Source organism: Hippoglossus hippoglossus, chromosome 13 (assembly GCF_009819705.1).
Source record: "Hippoglossus hippoglossus isolate fHipHip1 chromosome 13, fHipHip1.pri, whole genome shotgun sequence".
Taxonomy (NCBI): Eukaryota; Metazoa; Chordata; class Actinopteri; order Pleuronectiformes; family Pleuronectidae; genus Hippoglossus; species Hippoglossus hippoglossus.
In genome coordinates, this window is record NC_047163.1 from 2,169,907 (window position 1) to 2,191,412 (window position 21,506).

General features: G+C 44.7%; 3 protein-coding genes across 14 annotated transcripts in view; all 3 read right to left on the bottom strand.

Moving 5' to 3' along the window:
- The window catches only part of LOC117773272 (spectrin beta chain, non-erythrocytic 1-like), a 750,817-nt gene that overhangs the window by 296,513 nt on the left and 432,798 nt on the right, over positions 1-21,506 (bottom strand). The window lies entirely within an intron of this gene.
- Positions 342-14,056, bottom strand: LOC117773307 (SPARC-related modular calcium-binding protein 1-like). Of its 5 annotated transcripts, XM_034605114.1 has the most exons (12): positions 13,756-14,054; positions 6,321-6,495; positions 5,459-5,743; positions 4,504-4,533; positions 4,239-4,286; positions 4,101-4,160; positions 3,760-3,952; positions 3,256-3,335; positions 2,887-2,980; positions 2,291-2,648; positions 1,574-1,584; positions 348-477 (listed from the first exon to the last, which is right to left on the bottom strand). In XM_034605114.1, the coding sequence occupies exons 1-10, from the start codon at positions 13,825-13,827 to the stop codon at positions 2,294-2,296; spliced, it is 1,392 nt and encodes a 463-aa protein (XP_034461005.1). In that variant the 5' UTR covers positions 13,828-14,054; the 3' UTR covers positions 348-477; positions 1,574-1,584; positions 2,291-2,293. The 5 variants fall into 5 exon arrangements, with proteins under 5 accessions (XP_034461006.1, XP_034461005.1, XP_034461008.1 ...); XM_034605115.1 differs by lacking the exon at positions 1,574-1,584 and having other exon boundaries at positions 342-484; positions 2,293-2,648; XM_034605117.1 differs by lacking the exon at positions 4,101-4,160 and having other exon boundaries at positions 13,756-14,056.
- Positions 14,905-21,506, bottom strand: part of actn4 (actinin, alpha 4) — a 52,382-nt gene continuing 45,780 nt past the window's right edge. For 2 of the 8 annotated variants that reach the window (XM_034605059.1, XM_034605058.1), the window contains exons 17-23: positions 21,329-21,463; positions 20,524-20,703; positions 20,248-20,394; positions 19,399-19,476; positions 18,463-18,528; positions 17,389-17,547; positions 14,905-17,110 (exon numbers count right to left, since the gene is read on the bottom strand). In XM_034605059.1, coding sequence (XP_034460950.1) covers positions 16,952-17,110; positions 17,389-17,547; positions 18,463-18,528; positions 19,399-19,476; positions 20,248-20,394; positions 20,524-20,703; positions 21,329-21,463 — 924 coding nt within the window. In that variant the 3' untranslated portion in view covers positions 14,905-16,951. Of the gene's footprint in view, positions 17,111-17,388; positions 17,551-18,462; positions 18,529-19,398; positions 19,477-20,247; positions 20,395-20,523; positions 20,704-21,328; positions 21,464-21,506 lie in introns of all 8 variants that reach the window. The other 6 variants (XM_034605064.1, XM_034605063.1, XM_034605062.1 and 3 more) reach the window with 4 other exon arrangements.

Here is a 21,506-nt window from a genome sequence, read left to right on the forward strand (position 1 = left end):
CAACCGAGAGGAGGAGGTAGGAGTTAAGAAAAGGAAGGAAAGGAGCAAGGACGAGTGAGTTTATGGAAGTGGTTGTGCAGAAGGAGGCAGGAAAGACAGGAAGGGAGGGTGAAGGACAGGAAAGAAGGGACGGATTCAGAGAAGGAGGGACGGAAACACCAGTGACACAAATGAACACATGAACACAAACAAATATCACCAAGGTGTGAAATAAATACTTGAAAGTTGAATTAGAAGTGTTGTGACCACACAGATACAGTTTGTGACATTAGACAGGATGTAGATCGTCATGTTGAACCTTTGCAGCGACAATGATGAATCTGTAACACCGAGAAAAGGAAGACGAGTGAAAAACATCCTGTGATGAAGATGGATGAAGATCAGCTGTCAATCCGAGCTGGAAGTGAAGGATGACGATTCGGTGGCTTGATGAAGAGGAGGGAGAGGAAACGACCTTTGGCATCGGGTGATTTGTCTCTTCGACCTTGAGGAAAAAGGAAGAGAAAGTGAATTTAAAAAAGAATCCAAACCACAGCCCCAGTGGAACCAGTCAGATCCTCGGAGTGGCGTCTCGGAGGACCTCGCTCCTCCGTCACCATCGGAGGTCACCGCTATCGCTCCCAGACACATGTTAGTTTAACGCCGCTCCTCCGTCCTCACTCTCAGCCCGACCTTCTTCCTCTTCTCTGGATAATCAGCAGCTCCTCGCCCCTCTGTGTCCTTCCTGTCCGTCCCCCCCTTCCTCTCTATCATCAAATTCCCGCTCATCTGGAAAACTCCATCTCTGCGTTTCACCTCGGCGCTCGCTCGTCCTCTCACCGACGCTCGCCGCCTGTTTATATTTCCAACAGAGACTCTGATCTCTCGTCTCTGAGCTGAACTTCACTCAACCTCTTTGTTTGGTGAGAAAACAAATTAAACTCTTTATTCACTGGAATATTGAGCATGTGTGTGGATCATAAGTAAACTGGAGCTGCAGCAGGTTTTCTAAAGGTTGCTTCTGGACTGAGGTGCATTTAAATACATTCAATAATTACAGAATTAGACTGTAAACTACTAATTTAACTGGAAGAGTGAGAATAAATAAAGTTTTGCTGCCTTATAAACTCCTGTAATTTGCCAGAGGCAGGTCAGTCATCTTTACTTTGGAAGAAAATCTCAAATTTCTGAATCAGCACAAATGTCAAAGAGTTTGACAAATAAATTCTGAACTCAAGGTCAATTTACTGACTTTTATCTTAGCTACATTAACACTTCACAGCTCGACTTCAGACCTTCAGACTCTTCAGTTTAGTCTGAACCTAAATATCAGGTGTGAAAGGTTCCTCAGACCAACAGACCAACAGACCAACAGACCAACAGACCCTCAGACCAACAGACAAACAGACCAACAGACCCTCGGTTCCTCAGACCAACAGACCAACAGACCAACAGACCGACAGACCAACAGACCGACAGACAAACAGACCAACGTTCAGTCCGACCAGGAGAGGTGCTCTGGGTCTGGATCACCTACGTACGTCAGACAAAACTCTTTAGTTACTTCTGCAGTAAATACAGATTCACTGTAAACATGTGACTGAGCTGTTGTTGTTGAGTTCAGTTTCTTTACAGATGATAAATCTAAAAGAATTCAAACACATCACGACCTCCGTGATGCAAACATCAGACTGTCCTCTGTCCTGTGTCTTCATGTCTGCAGGCGTCTCACTGACCTCTACAGTGTGAATACTGTTCGTTCTCTGTAAGATGTTTAGTTTTGTTCAGGTTCAACAGAAATGTCAGAAACATTCACACAGAGAAAGAGTCTTTATCGGCCGTCTGATGAACGCGCCGCCGTCACGGCCGAGCTGTGCCTGACAAGCAGCTCGTTTCACTGCTGCCACGTTTGTTTGGATTTCACGGAGCTACACGTGTAATTTGTTTGGCGTCGGCCCGAATCCCTCGAGTCTCCTGGGATCGACCGGAGCCACGAACCAGGGAGGAGAACAAGAGGCTTTTACACCAGGCAGCCGACCAATGAGGAGCCACGATAACATTGTGATGAGTGTGTGTCTGTGTTTACTTTGGTCATTACACAAACTTGTATTAATTTCCTGGAGACTAATTCAGACCAGAACCACTGAGCCACAGATCTGCTCCTTCCCAAACAAGGAGACAGTTTTTCTCCTCAGATGAAATGTTCTACTAGAATAATTTAAACATCTAACCCACACACACACACACACACACACACACACACACACACACACACACACACACACACACACACACACACACACACACACACACCTCAGAGCACCAGGCAGACCCTCAGCTCCTCCAGCGTCAGGCCTCGGTCTCCGTCTCTGTCGCAGTACTGAACGAACTTCTTGGCGCAGCGTCGCGGCTTCAACCTGCGTCGCAGGAACTGACGAAGGGGTCGAGCCTCGCGCTCGCTGAGCACGCCACTGGAGTCCACGTCCAGCCGAGTGAAATGCCACTGCAGCACCTCCTCTGGGCCCGAGGAGTCCGCAGCCTCCGGGGCAGCAGCGGGAGCGACGTTCAGGGGTGAGGAGGAGGAGAAGGAGGAGGAGGAGGATGGAGTGGTGGAGGATGGAGGGTTTGATAAAAGAGAGGGAGCACTAGAAGGAGGTGTGTTTGCAGCCCTGGTGGAAACAGAGGGAACAAAACCCCAGAGTGAGCGTCTTCAATTTAAAGAACAGAAAAATAACAATCTGGATGAATTCACTTTCTTTCCAATCAGTTCCCATATTTAACAAAACACAGAACTCTGCAGTTATTCACTGTTTTAAAATTTGTCATGTAAACAATAATCACATGTTCTTGTTGAGGTCAAAGGTCACTTCTTCTGTTAATGCAGCTGCTGTGAGGTGACAGACTTACTGGTCGGGACTCAGACTCCCAGCATGCTTTGCTTCCAGCTGCAGCGCTGTGATCAGACTCTGCAGGAACTGCTCCTTACGAGCTCCAGGACATCCTGAGAACAGAGCGAGAGTCCGGATGTTAAAGTCTGTTGAGTCCAGTCTATCCTGCCCCAGTGCCTTTGAGCCAGATACTGACTTCCCCTTCTGTTTGCTGCTCAGTCTCCAAAGATCTACGTGTTGAATTTCTTATATAGAAGCAAACAGGTGAGGTTTCAAACTGTCAAACTTCTCAAATGCCGATTTTTCATGTTTTCCCAATTTTAGAGGTGAAAATGTAAAAAACATAAAATCTGTTTGATTCTGATGTGACAGAAAGTCTTGTTGTTACCAGGCAGAGGTTTGTCCCTGAACCTCCGGTCGGTTCTGTCTGGAGCCTCCTCTGCCCCGGTGCAGTCTGGGATACGATTCCTACAAAGAGACACACACAGCATCTAAACTCTCTCCGAAAAATAAACCCAGAAAGTAGAGATTAAAAAACTATATCACAGCACAGAGAGAGAGAGAGAGAGAGAGACAGAGACAGAGAGAGAGAGAGAGAGAGAGAGACAGAGACAGAGAGAGAGAGAGAGAGAGAGAGAGAGACAGAGAGAGAGAGAGAGAGAGAGAGACAGAGAGAGAGAGAGAGAGAGAGAGAGACAGAGAGAGAGAGAGAGAGACAGAGACAGAGAGAGAGAGAGAGAGAGAGAGAGAGACAGAGAGAGAGAGAGAGAGAGAGAGAGACAGAGAGAGAGAGAGAGAGATATTGTGATTTATTAATTGATTAATTGATTGACTGATTGATTGACTGATTGATTGATTGATTGACTGATTGATTGATTGATTGATTGATTACCTTGCAGAGGTGCCTGACAGTGGCCGCCCGCTCTCGACCCGCACACACCAGCAGTAACCTGTCGCAGTGTGACACTGCACGGCGCTGTAGCGGCCGTCTGCAGTGCATTCTGGGATAAAACGCTCCTCCTGCCAGGCTGAAAGCATCTGAGAGAGGAGCGCCGCTCGCTCACGCTCACAAGTCTGAGGACTGTCTACACACGCACACGCACACACACACACACACACACAACTTGTATATAACTACTAATGTATATATACTGTATATATATTCAGCGTTGGGGTATTTTTCAGAACAACAATATCTTCTATATTCATGTAAACCTCTCCTCCAGCTCTCACCTGTGGGTCGTCTGACGGAGTTCATCAGGATGGTCACCCAGATGGGCGGAGCCGTGAGCTCTGGACAGGAGAACATTTTAACAGAAACACTAAACAACATGTGAGACGTGTGTCACTGTGAGAAGACGTGTTCCTCACCTGCAGGTTTCCTGGGGTCCAGCGTCGGCCCCGGTCCGTCAGCTTCATCTGCAGCGGGAGAAGAGAGAGTGAACGGTGAAGGCAGAGCGACCGAGCCGTGTTTTTCTCGGTGTGTGTGTTGGCACATGAAGTCGTCTGTGAATGTTAATGTTCCATCAGGTGCAGAGAGAGAAACGACCTCAGGCCAGAAACAGGCAGCGAACGTCCAGAACATATATGATGTCATGAGTCATGTAAAACAGGGAATAACAAAACTCTTTCCCACCTTTAATTGGATCCATCTTGAGGAAATGATCTGTTCAGGACATTTAAACAGAAAAGAACTTTCATGCAGATTAAACCTCATTAGAGTTTTATTTAATCTCTTTCTGACGAGTTAAACTGAGCTGAGGAGCTTCACTGGGAGAGAATCCTCTTTACAACAGGAAGCAGTTTGTTCTTAATGAGTTCCAGCACTTGGTTTGATAAGTATGAATGTGTCCTTCACAGTTAACGCACACTGTAATTAAAGATGGACGACACGTCTCCACTTCCTCCCACTATCCAAAAATACAACTAAAACATCTGAGCCGGTGCAGGTGCCACCATTTTGTGTTTTTTTTTAATTTTTTAATTTTTGGGGGCCTTTTATCGCCTTTAATGGATTGGACAGAGTAAGCTTTGTGACAGGGGGATAGAGAGAGAGTGGGGGAGGACATGCATACATGGCCACAAGTCGGAATCGAACTCGGGCCTCTGCGGGTTGAGGCCTTTCCTCGTTGGGGCTCTACCAGGCGAGCTATATACGCTGTGTTTTGGAGTCTGTGCAGTAGTGATGGTGGAGCGACGCCACGGGTTCGAGGTCCTGGCGACACACACGCTCGACCAATCACGAGTCAGTCTCAGCTGTCAATCATGGCGTTTCATCCCATTATTATATCATCAATTAACTCATTAAAACCAGTTTAATGAGTTAATTGATGATATAAAAACAAGTTTAGTTTTGTCCATGTCCCATCTGCTAACATGGAGGAGGCCAGGTTTATGACCTATACTGCAGCCAGCCACCGGGGGTGATAGAAACACTTCACTTAGGAGGTTTCATGTCTTTATTTACAGTCTGAGATCCTTAAAGACAGTGACGTGTTCGACACCATCATCAAAACAAAGCTGTGTATTTACCACAGACACGTTTTTTCCTTTAGTACAAAACTCTGAATAAAGAATAAAATATGTCTGACCGGAGCAGCTGGGGATGAGGTGGAGGACGGACGTCCCGCTGAGAGGTTTCCCGTCCGGGGTGGAGCACCAACAGTATCCGGTCTGGTTGTGACACTGCACTGGCAGGAAGTGACCGTCGGGGTGACACTCGGGAACAAACATGGCAGCTGCAGCACTGACATGACTGACATGACTGACATGACTGACAAGACTACTGCTGCTGCTGCTGCTGCTGCTGCTGCTGCCGCGGGTGTTGGCCTCCAGCGCCTGAACCCGAGCCAGCTGACATTTAGACTGAGTCCGATCTGAAAGCACAGAGACATGAGATGTTCAGCCCCGAGAAGATGATTCAATGGTTCATGATGATTAGACAAACGCCAGGAGGCTCTTTGTGCAGAGGATCCTTTCCATGTGTTCTGTGTTCATCTACCTACTGATTCCAGACATCTGGATGTGGAACAGATGTTTCCTGAGCTCAACATGTGTATTGTTAAAGGCCCAGGAGTTTAGAGCCATTTGATTCATTGATTCATTAACTCATTTGTCTTCAAAGTAAAAGCATATGTTTGGTTGCTGTAATTCTTTATATTGAGCTGAATTCCAGAGCTTTTATTTTTGAAAGGTTGTGAAGATTGTTTCAAGTGTCATGTTGTTATCTGGATAGAAATAAGTTCCAGTAACTCAAATGTAATTATACTGTTACATGATTCAAGTTAAACAATGTTTCTGAGCACAAGCTTCAAAGATCCTTAAAATAAAACATGAGAAACTTCATCTGCGGATTCAGAAAACTTTATTCGTCCCAGACTTTGTTTATGCCATCGAACGCATTCACGTAAATAAATAAGAACAAATAGGTTAGCAGCCGTGCAGGTGTGTTACCTGAGCAGTGTGCACGTGGAGCCAGACGAAGATGTGTGTTGATGCACTGCGCCCTCTGGAAGGCGCACATCGATTTATACAACCTGCCGTTACTGCCGCACACGGCTCGGTGGCGCCCCCTCTGGCAGTCCAGGACACAGCCGCGGGGCCACATGTTCTCCGTGATCAGGAGGGGCTGCAAACACACAAACATCACGTGTCTCAGTTTTCTACTTATCACAATGTCCCCCAGTAGAGCTCAAACCTTAGGAAACCACATTTAAATTCACTAGATCCAGGTTTTTATTTGGATCATGAATATCAAGAGCACATTCTCATAGAGCACAGACCCCCCCCCCCCCCCCCCCAGATCTCGTGTTGACTTCGTCCCTGAACTCTTTCACATCCTTTCACCAAGTTTGGTTGTACACGCTCAGTAGTTTCTGTGTAATCCTGCTAAATAACACAAACAAACAAAACTCCTGGTTGAGATAATTCCACAGCAGACAGACGAGTGTCCTTCACCTCTGTCTGACAGTGAGAGACAGAGACTCAGCGTCTGTCTGTCTGTGAAGGATAAATTGGTTTTCAATGTCACACCTGGAAAAGCTGGACTGAGGGAGGGAGAGAAAAGAGGCAGAATAAAAGAGGGGGAGAAAGAGGGTGAGAGAGGAGAGAAGGTGTTGACACATGTGAGACATAAGAATATTTCAGGACGACTGAGCTGAGTGGAGGAAAACGTCTCCGTCTTTTTTACACCTGACACTCAAACTATATGAGTGAAGAAAGAAGATGTGAGGACGACTTCACTGCAGAGACATGATGTGTCTCCTTCTGTCTGAGAGGAGGAGGAGGAGGAGGAGGAGGAGGAGGAGGAGGCCCGGCTTCATACGAGCCTTCTCACACATGGAACAGCAACATATCGATCTATATATATTTTATCAAAATACCAGAGCTACCACACATATACACCGAGGCTCAGCAGGGACATGCAGGGAAATATTTCAGTGGGAAAACATTTTGTGATTCTTTACGACCAGAATGTCGAGTTCAAACCTCTCAGGTCCAACAGTCTCTGTATGAAACCACATTTAAATCCAATGGAGCCGCAATTCTATTGGGATCTGCACCAAATTACACAAACTCATGAATATCAAAATCTAGAAAAATATTGAGAGTTCAAACTCACATTGTTAAAAATGAGGAGAGAAGTAGAGAAGGAGAGAAGGAGAGAGGTGAGCAGGGGAAAGGAGGAAAGGAGGAGAGAATGAGAGCTTGATGATCTAAATTATTCCAACATGTTCGTCTAACAACACGTTTCCAAAATATACATGAGATTCGTCACAGAGACTCAATGAAAACACACGAAACAGACACACACACACACACACACACACACACACACACACTCTGAGCCACATGAGTACATTTTCAATGTTGTAAAACAGTGTTGACATAATTTAGTGATGAATGAGACGTCTGTGTCTTCATGTCTGGAGAGAGAGAGAGAGAGAGAGAGAGAGAGAGAGAGAGAGAGAGGAGGAGAGAGAGAGAGACATAGAGAGAGAGAGAGAGGGAGAGAGAGAGAGAGAGAGAGAGAGAGAGAGAGAGAGAGTGGGAGAGAGAGAGAGAGAGGAGGAGAGAGAGAGAGAGAGAGAGAGAGAGAGGAGGAGAGAGAGAGAGGGGGAGAGAGGGAGAGAGAGAGAGTAAAAAAAAAGTAAACTGATGAAGTCATTTGATGAGATAAACTTTAATTTTTAAGAGCTTTGACAGATTTATTGTTTTTCTCTGTTACAAATCATTGTAAATAGAAAAGCTGTGTGTTTTTGTGTCAGCACATTTCTGTTATTTCCTGATATTTTATTGACTAAATATTGAGAAATAATCAAAGAATAACTGATGATTAAATAAACTGTAACTATTTATAGAACACTGAAGTAAACAAATGACAGCATTCAGACTCACTATAAGAGACACCTGGTAAATGAACTGTTGGTAACGGAGCTTGGTTCAGACGTCAGGAGCAAGTGGAGGAGCCAGGTATTGAACTAGCAACCCTCTGGTTAGTAGACGACCCGCTCTTGCTCCTGACTCCTTCACCAAAGTTACTTTAGCTGCTTCAGACCTGCACTGAACTCCAGATATTTCTGAAATATCTCTGAGGTTCTGTATCTGACAACGCAAACGACTGAGTCTGTTGTTCTGGACATTCAGGATGAAGAAGAGGAGCCGTACACGTAGAAGACGAAGACGTCAACTTGGAAAGACGAGGAGATTCCAGATCTTCTCCTGCTGCTTCTTCACATGTGAAACACAAACTCCAGAACATGTCCTGACACAATTTTTCCAATCATTTTCTAAAGCTCATGTATGAAAACAGATTTTTTACAGTTTCAGTTTGATTCAGTTTCCGTTTACAAGACAAAATGTCCTTTTTAATAAAGAAGTGAAATCAGGAGCAGGGGGGAAGGAGGAGCAGGAGAAAGAGCTGCGAAGGGAAAGAGTCCAAGCAAAGCAGAGAATCCCGTCTGTCCAAACCTTCGCTGAACCACACGGCTGCAGCTCCAGCTCACAAACAGCTGACACGCGGAAAAATGCTCCGACTGCTCAAGATGAATATCTCCCACAGGCTGAATTAAAGGTTCAATAACAAGGGGAATTAAACCAAATCACCTGCCGACGCCTACTGGGGTCAAACATAAATATCAAACCGTGGAGGAAAAGACAGATGTGGAAAGGAAGGAGAAGAGAAGAGGGAGGTATGCAGGAGGGAATAAGAGGAGGAATGGAAGAAGAAGAGATGAAGATGAGAGAGAGAGAAAGGGATAGTACGTTTGGAAATGAAGGTGGAAAAGAAGGAGAGATGGAGGGATCGAAAATCACAGTGGTGGAGGAAAGGAATAAAGAAAGCGACGGAGGATTGAGGAGAGTAAAAAAGAAGAAATGATGATGAAGAAATGGAGAGAGGAATGTGTTTGACGGATAAATCAAAGAGTAGATGACAGGAAGTTGAATGAAGGGAAGACTGGAGGATGAGTGGATGAGTTTGGAAATGAAGATGGAAAAGAAGGAGAGAGGGATGGATGGAAAATCACAGGAAACGAATAAAGAAAGAGAATTGAGGAGAGGAAAGAAAGAAGAAAGGATGAGTTCAGGGAGAAATTAAGAAATGAAAGAGGGAACGTGTGTGATGGATAAAATCAAATAGAAGAGGAAGCAAAATGTTAATGAGTGAAGAAAAGTGGAAAACAGGAGAGGGACGATGAATTGAGAGAGAAAGGGAGCGAAGAATAAAGAAAGAAAGGAGGGATGAAGGAGCGGAGGTGGAGAAATAGGAGTGAAGCTAGAAGTGGAAGTACGACAGGAAGAAAAGAAAAGAAAGAAATCTAGAAAGGTGAGCGGAGAAAGCAATTAGAGTCTGGACGGAGAGAGTGAGAAGGGAAACAAGAGGGAGGACAGAGGGAGGAGAGGAAAGAAGGGAGGAGTGGAGGAGGAGAGGAATGAAGGGAGGAGTGGAGGAGGAGAGGAATGAAGGGAGGAGTGGAGGAGGAGAGCAGGAGTCCAGGTGCAGAGCGTGGTGCAGACTGGATTTCCTGTCTGTCAGGTAGAAAACCAGCGACGACAATAACCTCAGTGTGGAAACAATCACCTCCAGTGTGTTTGAGCCTATAAAACCAGTGAGAGTGTGTGTGTGTGTGTGTGTGTGTGTGTGTGTGTGTGTGGGATGGAGGGAGAGGGGGAGGGAGGGAGGGGTGAGACAGGAAGTGAGCGTGCGGCAGAGAAAGCGAGAACAAGCCGCCACTGTCTCCTGGAGCCTCACACCTTCCAGATACCGCCGGCCGCCCAAGGACGACACACACACACACACACACACACACACACACACACACACACACACACACACACACACACACACACACACACACACACACACACACACACACACACACACACCCTGTGGAAACATGGTGGTTGGCATGGAGACGGTTTGTGAGACTCCGCCTCCGAACGTGTGAACCAACCAACCTGAGCTCAAACTGCAGCTGAACCTAAACAACAGGATCATTAACACACACACACACACACACACACACACACACACACACACACACACACACACACACACACACACACACACACACACGTTTAACATCTCGTGTGTGTGTCTGTGTGTGTACGTTATACAGTCCTGCTCACCATTATTGGCACCCAAGAAGTTTAAGTACATAATGTGGAATATCTCCTGAAAAAAATTAATCAAGTGAAACTACTTTTTTCTAAAAAGAGAATTCGTGTTTGATACAAAAGAGTAAATGATAAACAACAATTTAAAACAATAAACAATGGGGGGGGGGGTCACTGATATTGGCACCCTTTGCTGTAAATCAGTATGGAAACACATTATGACTCATCTGTGGTAAATCACAAATGAGAATCGCCCTGTGATAAATTGTCTGTGCCCATGTGACGTTAATTAGCCAATGAATGATGACGTCCATGTTTTAAAAAGCCACCTGTTATTCCCTGTCCCTTTGTCACAGTGGTGAAGACAAAGGAGCTGTCTGAAGACATCAGAAGGTCTATTATTAGCATACACAAGACCTCCAAAGGGTATAAGGCCATCTCCAAAGACCTGGGTATCCCTGTTTCAACAGTGCGTAATGTTATTCAGAAGTTTGCCAAGCATGGAACTGTCAAGAACCTCCCTGGACGTGGGGGGGGAAGAGAAAAATTGCTGAGAGAAGTCTTCGAAGGTTGGTGCGAATGGTGGAAAAAACACCACGTCAAACATCCAAGGACCTGAAGGCCAACCTGGAACAGTCTGGGGTCATGGTTTCAACAAGTACCACACGCCGCACGCTAAACCAAACAGGGCTTTATGGGCGAAGGCCAAGGAAGACACCAGTGCTGAGGAAAAGACATAAAAAGGAACGACTGATCTTTGCCAAAGAGTACCTGGACAAACCGCAGTCCTTCTGGGAAAATGTTCTGTGGACAGATGAAACAAAAATAGAGCTTTTTGGCAATGCACACCAACAGTTTGTTTACAGACGGCGCAATGAAGCCTACAAGGAAAGGAACACCCTACCAGCAGTTCAGCATGGTGGAGGATCCATAATGCTGTGGGGCTGCTCTGCTGCATCTGGCACTGGAGGCCTTGACCGTATCACAGGAATCATGAAATCAGAGAGTTATCAAGAGGTTTTAGAGCGAAACGTCCGACCCAGTGTAAGAAAACTTGGTTTGAGTCGAAGATCGTGGGTCCTCCAGCAAGACAAAGACCCAAAGCACACATCCAAAAGCACGCAGGAATGGTTGAAAAGGAAAAAATGGACCGTTTTAAAATGGCCAGCAATGAGTCCTGATCTCAATCCGATTGAAAATCTTTGGGGTGAGCTGAAATCTGCTATTGGGGCAAAGAACCCTGCAAACGTTCAAGAGCTGGAACAAAGTGCAAAGGACGAGTGGGAGAGAGAAAATACCAGCTGAGAAGTGCAAGAAGCTTCGAGATGTCTACAAGAACCGTTCTGAGGCTGTCGTCACTGCCAGAGGGTGTGCAACCAAATATTAAAGAGGGGTGCCCTTATTGCTGCACATGATGTTTCTTCTGTTTCTTCTTTGAAATTACAATATGCAAGTTGAAAAAACAATTTTCTCTGTTAAATTACTTTGGACCTCCAATTAAAAGATCCTGATGATATAAATTTGGTACATTTCCATTTATTTCTGAAGGTATTGTACAGGTTATGCAAAAAATGAAGGGGTGCCAATAATGGTGAGCAGGACTGTATGTTCTGTTCACATTGTACATCTTCATGTTGTTAATGTTTATCTCTTTTACCTCCTCTCTCCATCCTGACACATTTCTCCCTGGGGACTAATGAAGGAGGATCTGTTGTCTTTTCTGTTTCTGAACAACAACCACTGAGTGAATGTTCATGTGAACTGACCCAAAGTCAGATTCATTCAAACTCTGTTGATGTGTCACCAGTTCTCTGTGGCTCCTGAAGCCGCCTGGGTTTCCTCCAGTTTTCTACTCAGTGATTATCATCGTATTATTACTGCATTATTAATGTTTTATCACTGCAGGATTCATATCAACATCTGGCAAAGGGACAGTCGAGGAGAATCAGCCTCTGAGCTATAACTCTTTTCATATTTCATCACATGTGCTCAGATAAATATCACAGGTCAGTTGAGATGTTACTACAACAAACACTACATTCTCTTACACACACGCACAAATGAACACACACCTCGGCCAACTCAATGTTTAACTTGCTTCTCAGGGGAAACAGACAGGTGTGTGGTTTGGTCTCACTGGCCGTTTCCACACACACACACACACACACACACACACACACACACACACACACACACACACACACACACACACACACACACACACACACACACACACACACACACACACACACACACACACACACACACACGAGTTTTCTCTTGAAGTCAGAAAACAGTGATCAGCTGTTGTGTTTTCACGTCTGACGAGTTTCACTGGAACAATCCCAGCTGATCTGATCTGAGCTCAGTTACAGACAGTAGAGGCTTCGTCTCTCACACTCATCTCATTTCTACACAGGCTCCAAAGCTGTTTGGGTTCAAATGAATTATTGTGACAGGTTTGTGCTGAGGAGGGATTTGTTTCTCCTGGAGAGTCTGAACCTTTACAGGAAAGACGTTGGTGTGAATCTGACTCTTTGTTTCTTCTATTAAACCATAATAAAAATATATTTTATTTTCCATCTCTCTTGTTTTTAGTGCATATTGTTAAAAGTATAATGTATCTGTGCAGCAGCTTCATGCAGTTGAAGCTCAGACAGAACTTAACTTTGGTTATTCTTAAAAAAAGGTTTGAGGTGAACTCCGTTTCTTTAGTTTGTGACGAACATGAATTTCACCAGATGTGAAATAAACTGTTAAAGTCTGACACACGCTGATATGAGTTACTGAGGGATTCTCACTGACTGCAGTCAATAAGAAGGAAATATTATATATATATATATATATGTGTGAAAAGATTTGTTTTTTGATTTACAGTCCAAAGTTTGTCAGCATCAAACTAAATAAGTTTTCTTAGGCACAAACCTACACATGTAAATTAAGTAAATGTATTTACAGTTAGTTTCATTAGCTTTTATTTTATAATAATCCTCAATTCTTTATGAATAACAGGAGTTATTTTACTTTCAGCTTTACTTTTATTTTCCTTCTAAGTCTGAGGTCGAAGGTGTTTGTTAAATAACATGAGTCATTTCCTAATAAATAAACAAACACACAGACAGTCACACGCACGCACGCACACGCACCTCAGTGAACAGGTCACTAGCTAATGGGTTAAGTTAAGTCAAGTTTAGTTCAGTTTACTTTAGTTAAGTTTAGTTTAGTTAAGTTCAGTTTAGTTAAGTTAAGTTTAGTTAAGTTCGGCTCTTACCGCTGATCTGTCGGAATGAATCGATCCACAGAGCACGAGCAGCGCCGTGCACGTGAAGGCGAGCGCGAGCATCGTGTCCGCCGCCACAGGAGGAGCGCGCGGAGCGGCAGCAGGCGCGTGGACGTTGTTGATGACAAACAAACAAACAATAACAGAGTCACGTGTCACTTCGGCCTCTCGTCTCCGGAAGTCACCGAACTGATCATCTGCGTCTCGAGCTGCTCCGACACACGAGCGCGCGGAGAAGTAGGTCCGAGCTGCACGCGCAGACAGTCACAGTGAACGTACTGCCCACTTCCGGTGCACGTGCATGAACCAACTTGTACAAGTGATCCTTTAATTCAAAGTTACTTTATTTTAATAAAGAAAATCCGTCTAGGGTTATTGTTATTAATCATCATCGTCAAATTGTGTTTTTCTATTACTGACTATTGAAAACCGTCCTTCAAAAGGTATTAATCTTAATTCTAAACTATTTCAAAGAAAAGAAAATGAGCCTCAGTCTCCTTCTTATATGATCATTTATTATTAACCATCTATTTGTTCACTTCATCTTCTCACGACACTGAAACATCTAAACATCTTAAACATTAAAAAGTAATTTAATGTCTCAACTGGTTTGAATGTTAAAGGCGTAAATAAAGTAAAACAAGTGGAATGAACCGACGTGAAGAAATATCAGAAGTGGTTTATATACATGTTTATATATATTATACTTTATTAGCTGTTCTTCCTCTGTTGTCTTTGAATGCACCAGAGCAGCAGCACTAACAATGACAATACAAGTTATATGAGACGTTGTCATTTCCAAAAACATTTCAAAATATTAAATCAAGGATTATATCTTCTTGGTTGAAACTGTTGGGTCGTCAACATGTTTTGGACTTTTCATTTTGAATCTCTTAAGTTTCTGAACCTCAGATTAATAAGTAATTAATATGTGTAAACAACTGTTAAATTGAATGTGGCTACAGGGGAACTAATGTGTGCTCATGAAAACAAGTTTTTCTGTTTTTACATTCAAACAGAACATGAGAATCCAAACTGTCCCTTCATTCGTAGACACACACAGACACACACACACACACACACACACACACACTCACTCACTGACACACACAAGAAAAAAGACTGCAGGACGAGCAGAGGTATTTTGTAAGGAAACTTTTATGTGTGCTTTGTGAAACTCACTTATCATTAGACAGAAGGCGTTTGCAGTTTCCAGTACAGCAGATAAGGTTTGATATTAAAGAGTACAAAAAAAAGGAAAATCACAAATCCAGAGTTCACATCTCTCCAACCTTGCGTGAAAAATAAAAAGAAAGAAAAGAAACAAGCTTTTGGTCCAAGTCTTTCCTCCTCCGTTCCTTCCCTGTCCGTCCCTCTGTCCCCCCCCCCTCTCCCCCTGACGGCCGACGCAGCGGAGAAACCTTCTGGTTGATGTCGACAGGGAGGCGTCGCAGGATCGTCCCCAGGACTCAGATATCCAACATGTTATGATTGCATAGTTTTTTGTTTTTTTTTAATATAATTTCCTTTTTTAAAATTTTTTATATTTTTTTATTTTATTTGCACAGAATGGAATGTTTACATAAAGACCCCTCCCTGATCTTTACCCCCCTCTTCCTCTCCTTCCTTGCAATAATTTTCTTTCCCTTCAGAGATAAATGAGGGGATGGAGGGATGGGGGAGGAAGTGGGAGGTAGAGAGAGGGTGAGGGAGAGAGAGAGCGAGAGAGAGCGAGCGAGCGAGCGAGGAACAGGGCTGTAGCCTCCAATCGGCGCGTTTTAATTTGTTTGTTTTTCCAAATCAGGAGAGCGCCACATTGCTGTTACCATGGTTACCCTAACGGGGAAAAGAATCCAGGACGAACCTTCATTCTGTCGATCCAATGCCTCCACGACTACATGTGTATATATTCATTTCTGTCTGTGTAGGATTTTCGATATATATATAAAAGTGACGACTCGTCTTACTCGTTGTATAAATGTGTCGATTTGTATTTGAATAAGCACCTGATGCCCACAACAGCAGAACAGTTTCACAGAAGCAAATTTGTGTGGATTATTATGGATGTTGCCCGTCATGGCATTTATACAGGAACAGGAAGGCCTCGTCTCCATGGCGACCAACTTCTTTTCAACGATTTCCATTGATAAAAGAAAGAAAAAAACCTTAAGAAACTTCCAGAAGCTCAAACCTTTCCACTGGAGGAACTGCTCCGTGTCGATATCATCGGCTTTTACATTTGATTGATTTATTCTTTTTTTTTTTTTTTTTAATTAACGGCAGTTGGAACGCCCATGATCACTTATTCTCACCAACTGGGACTGCGTGTGTGTCGTTGTTCGCACTGAAAAAATAAGTATGTACAGCGCTGACCCCCCCCTCCCCCCCTCCCACCCCCACGATCAATGTCCCCGTCCAACGCCACCCGACGCCACCACCCACCTGCTCCAGGAAGAAAACAAAAAAAAAGAGAAATAAACAAAGACGAGAGGAGGAAAAGAGCTGAGGTTAACAGGTCACCTTATCCAGCAACACGGGAATTATGGGTAAATATGTCATTTCATCTCTGGTTGGTCACCCCGCCCTCCCTCCCTCCCTCCCGCCCGCCCGCCCGCCCGCCCCCTGACCCCCACAGCATATATCTCTCTAGGATCTAATACACAAACCTCGCCAGTCACCACGACAAACTCCGCCCTGCCCCTGCCGAACCACGTGACCCCGCCCCCCCCCCCCCCCCCTGGCAAGAAGAAAAAAATTATAATAAAATAAACAAAAATTAGCATAAGTATCAGATTAGCTTGTGCCCCCCGCCCTCCCCACGTCCTAACCTCTGTTTGACCCGACCAAAAGACAGAGAGGGTGAAGCTAAGGACCCGCACTACAGAACCCGCCCGTCCCACACCTGCCCCTGGATATGCCCGTTCATTAAACTCCACCTTGATTCATCAGGAGCTGGAAAACATTCAGCGGAGGTCAAACCTAACTACAGTTCAATCAACAAGCTCACAGCCTCCAACGTTTCGAAACCGGCACACGCAGGGGCACCTCACAACCGCCACTCACTTTTCCTTCTTACTGGCACCTCCTCCACGTGCAGAAAACCTCTCTAGCATCCTTCCTTCCTTCTTCATCCCCCCCTTCACTCCCCCAACCCCATTTACTATCCAGCCTCTTCCTCTTTCCTGCTCTACAGGTCGCTCTCTCCGTACAGGGCGGTGGAGAAGGACATGTAGTCGAGGGCTCCGGGTACGCCGTCAGGCCCCGAGTAGGGCGCCATGCGGGCGATGCAGTACTCCGCCTGGTCGGGGGGGAGCTCCCTCCTCAGCTCCTCGGCCGTGATGAAGTTCTGATGGAGACAGATGATGGTTCAGTGAGTGAGCGCCAAAATTTAGTTTTTGGCTCAAATACAAAACTACACCAGTAAGGTTAAAAATTCAGGACTTACAAACGAGACAATTTTGCATCATAAACAAACACAGTACATCGCTGTATGCGCGCACACACACACACACACACACACACACACACACACACACACACACACACACACACACACACACACACACACACACACACACACACACACACACACACACACACACACACACACACACACACACACACCTTATCAGCGGCCAGGATCTTGAAGGAGGCGATGACCTGGTCTGCGGTGTCCGTGTCGGTCGTTTCCGTAGACATGAAGTCAATAAAGGCCTGGAAGGTGACGGCGCCGCTGCCGTTGGGGTCCACGATGCTCATGATGCGAGTAAACTCGCTGTCGCCCTGGAAACAACAAAAAACAGGTCAACCCAGAAGAGAGAGCACTTTGTACACACACACACACACGTAGACGATGACGGGATGTGATGACCGTAAAACAACAGGACCATGAAATAGATGGATATTAGTCCCAATATTTCACATTTACATAAATGATGTTACTGGTTAATAACAGTGAGAGACACAGACACTTGACGTCAACATGCAAAGTTTCCTTCAGTCGCCCTCGAGGGCAGAAAAGCAGCAAAAGGACAAAAGCAACAGACGAGACAAGATGAGACGAGCAGCCGAGGATCAGACAGGACGTCTGCAGGCGTCCAATCAGAATCAACAGATTACACTGACTGATATTATCATTATACTACATGAACAGAACTGGATATGAGTGAATATTGTCACAAACCTGACACTACTGAGGTTTGGTAAAAAATAAACATAAATAATAAATATACTTTTCCCAGTAAACAGAACTACCTAAAATTACTCAAACCATCTTTGAGAAAAATGTTCCATCCACTAACATGGAGGAGGCCAGATGTATTTAAAGGGGCGATTGAGATGCTTAGGCTTCACTTTTGGGAGCCGACACGTCGTCCATCTTTATTTATATATTTTATTGACATAAATCAGCTATAATTTAACTTTCAAAAATAACAATATGTACAAGTTTACAACTATTATGATTTGATAAATGTGATTGTAGAATTAAACAAGAAGAAGATAGAAGTATCACACTCCAGTATCCAGCCCTGATCACGAACGAGTCAATTTATGATTTATCACCACAAAGTTAACATAACGATGTTGAGCTGCTTCCAAACCATGGAGTCAAAGCTTCAGGCTTGTTCAGGTCATTTAGAATCTGTTCAACTCGTGGACCTGCAGACTCCCTGTCAGAGCGTCATGCAGCAGCAGTACCAGGCTGTTTCCTGTCGAAATGAGTAGAGCCCGGAAATCCTCCGAGAGCATCTGTCCCGATCGCTTCTGTGGGCCGCCACAGCCACAGCACAGGCCGGAGGAGCGAGGGAGCGAGGGAGGAGGCGAGTGGACGAGTGGCAGAGAGGAGGACGGGTGAGAGGGTGAAAAGACAGGAGCGGAGAGGAAGGAGACAGAAAGAGGAACAGAAATACAGAGAGTGATTTATGTTTGGGGAGGTGAGAGGAAAGAAAAAGATAAAAAGCACAAACAGTTAACAGAGAAAGTCTCGGAGCAAAGCAAAACCTGACGGACGGACAGACGTGAGAGGGAGCAGCACAAAGCAACAGGGACCCCTGGTGGACAAACAGAGACGCAACATGTCTCTGCCCTCCATGCTGACGGACTGAACCCTGACTGACCCCGAGGAGTTTATCATGAGCCTCCGAGCAGGAGCAGCGACTGAGCACCGACGGGTCTTTGGAATAAATGACTTCACGACATCATCATTATCAACTGAGAACTGTGCATCCAGGGAAATGTCAGTTTTGACAAGGATGACGTATTTTGTCTGGCAATTGTATTTTATCCTCATCTAGTAAATAGTAAAGTAGTAATCCAGTTTTATTCAATTTCAATTTTATACATGTGCAATTCTGTTTACATTGTACATATTATATTTTTTACGTACTTGTTACTTTTACTGATTATCTCATTTAATCTATAATCCAGCTGTTTTGTCTTTTTGTATTTAGACGTTATGATCTTGTTTATTTAAGAGACAGACTTCACTAAGGTCGTGACTTTAGAGACTTTTTACAGATCAAACGTTTAATAAACAAGAAAACGAATGTATGCTCCCGTCAATGATCTCTGCTCTCCTGCTCAGAAGCTCGACAAACACGACTCTCTCCCTGCGTCTCGCTGTGCAGCTCCTACCTTGTCGTTCTCCACATCGTAGCCCAGACTGATCAAACAGGCCTTGAACTCCTCGGCCTTCAGGGCCCCACTGTGGTCCTGAGATCGGCCAAACACCCAATGACAGAGCGCCACAGCGTCATGAGGGGGAACAGATCGCAACACGGGGGGATGGCGGTGGTGGGTGGTGACCATGCAGGGATGAGGACATGGAGGACGGACAGACAGACAGACATTGATGGATGTTTAGAAACAGTGTCAACACACACAACAGCAGGCAGCCATGATGGAGCTTACAACCCCAAACCATGTGGAACTTATTAAATACATGTATGTGTCTATCTAGAAAATGTAAAAACAACTATAAAAACTGGATAATACATTATCAACTTTTCAAGTGTTTTGAAAAAGTACAGATGTTGTGATTCTGTGATATTTAAAGGTTTGAGAACAAGATGTGTTGTGTCCCCACACACACTGATGTGACTCATTTAGCATTTATGAACCACTATAACAGAGAGGGGCATGAATCAGTGACGCACACAGACACACACATGCACACACACACACACACTGGTGTGAGATGGTGAAAATGGAGGGTGTTTCCTTTTCATCCTCATGAGGTACAAGATCTAAAAATTATCAGGTTTGACAATGACCACAAAACAAGAGTTTACGCTGAATTAAACACCAAGTCTCTAAACAGTCGGTGATACTGAGCTATTTTTATTCAAAGCAATGGTCTGGGTGCTCCTCGGTATAACCACCTTAAAACAATGTATTTATATATTTGACGTAGCTTCCAATCCAAGTACTGATTCTCCTGAGAGGAAGTGAAAGATGTGTGAGCACAGAGCTCTGCCCCCTGACCTTGTCGAAGTGGTTGAAGGAGGCGCGGTACTCGAAGAGCTGCTCCTGGCTGATGCCCTTGGCGTCACGTGTCAGGATCTGGTTCTCGACCTCGTTGATGGTTCTGGCGATAGTGGTCAGCAGCTGCTCCCAGCCCACACGGAGGTGCTAAAAGACAGGAACAGAGAGAGGTGACGGAGGGCGTTTACAAATAAACATGTTTCATGAGCTTTACAGAGAACTTAAAAAAGGTTTTGTGTGTGTGTGTGTGTGTGTGTGTGTGTGTGTTTGTTTTACCTCCATTGTGTAGGAAGTGTACTGGTTGTCGAAGATGAGGGCCTCCTGGATGAGCTGGTGGGATCCCTCCAGCTTGTTGATCTCGGGCATGTACGACATGATGTTCGTCTGGTAATCCCTCAGGTTGGTGAGCTGATCCTCCAGAGTGCCGTTCATTTCAATGGATATCCTGCCGATTTCCTGCCGACAGAAACACTCACATCAATCAATGTGCAGCGGACAAAGTCTTAAATATCCTGCTATTTACCAATCAGACATATTGCTCAAGTCAAACCAATGCTCCCCCAAAACATAGAACTCCACACCCTCATTTCCTCCCAACTAGACTACAGCAACTTATCTCCATATTCCTAAATGAAGCAGTAGTTGTCCGTCTACAGTTGCTCCCCGTCTGCTTCAGAATTCCGTCTAAGATCCTATTGATCACTTAAATCACTACATGATCTGGGTCCACTTTATACTTTAGAACTTTTAATCCCTGAGATCAGAGAATCAAATGTTGTTAAAAGTCCCACGATCCAGTTTTAAAACAAAGGGGGGGGATCAGGTTTTTATGGTTTTGTAAAATAAACTCCCTGCTGTATAATCTGGCATTTGAATTAGTACGATCTGGCTTATTATTGTATTTTGTGAAGCCCCCTTTAACTATGGTTTTGAAAGGCACTATAGAAATAAAGTTTATCATGTTATTATTATAAGTCTGAAGAGAAGGCTGGCCCGACACTAGAGGAAGATCTGGACGATTTCGGTCCAGGTTCAACAAGACGCTGAACACAAAGACTGATATCATGCTCTGATCCTTTACCTCCATCTTCTCCTGTATGTAGGCACCGACTGTGTTGGCCTGGGTGGCAAACTTGGCTCTCAGGGTGTCGTTGGAGTTCTGTTTGTTCAGCTCATCCTGCAGGGCGGTGTCACGCAGCGGCACCATGGCCATTGCCTACAACACACACACACACACACACACACAGTCAGAGGAAGTC

Coding starts and splice junctions, on each gene's coding strand:
- LOC117773307 (XM_034605115.1), bottom strand. CDS start 13,827: ATGCTCGCGCTCGCCTTCACGTGCACGGCGCTGCTCGTGCTCTGTGGA. Junction 5,744..6,320: donor TCCACGTGCACACTGCTCAG/GTAACACACCTG, acceptor CTGTGCTTTCAG/ATCGGACTCAGTCTAAATGT. Junction 3,336..3,759: donor CTGTCAGGCACCTCTGCAAG/GTAATCAATCAA, acceptor GTCTCTTTGTAG/GAATCGTATCCCAGACTGCA.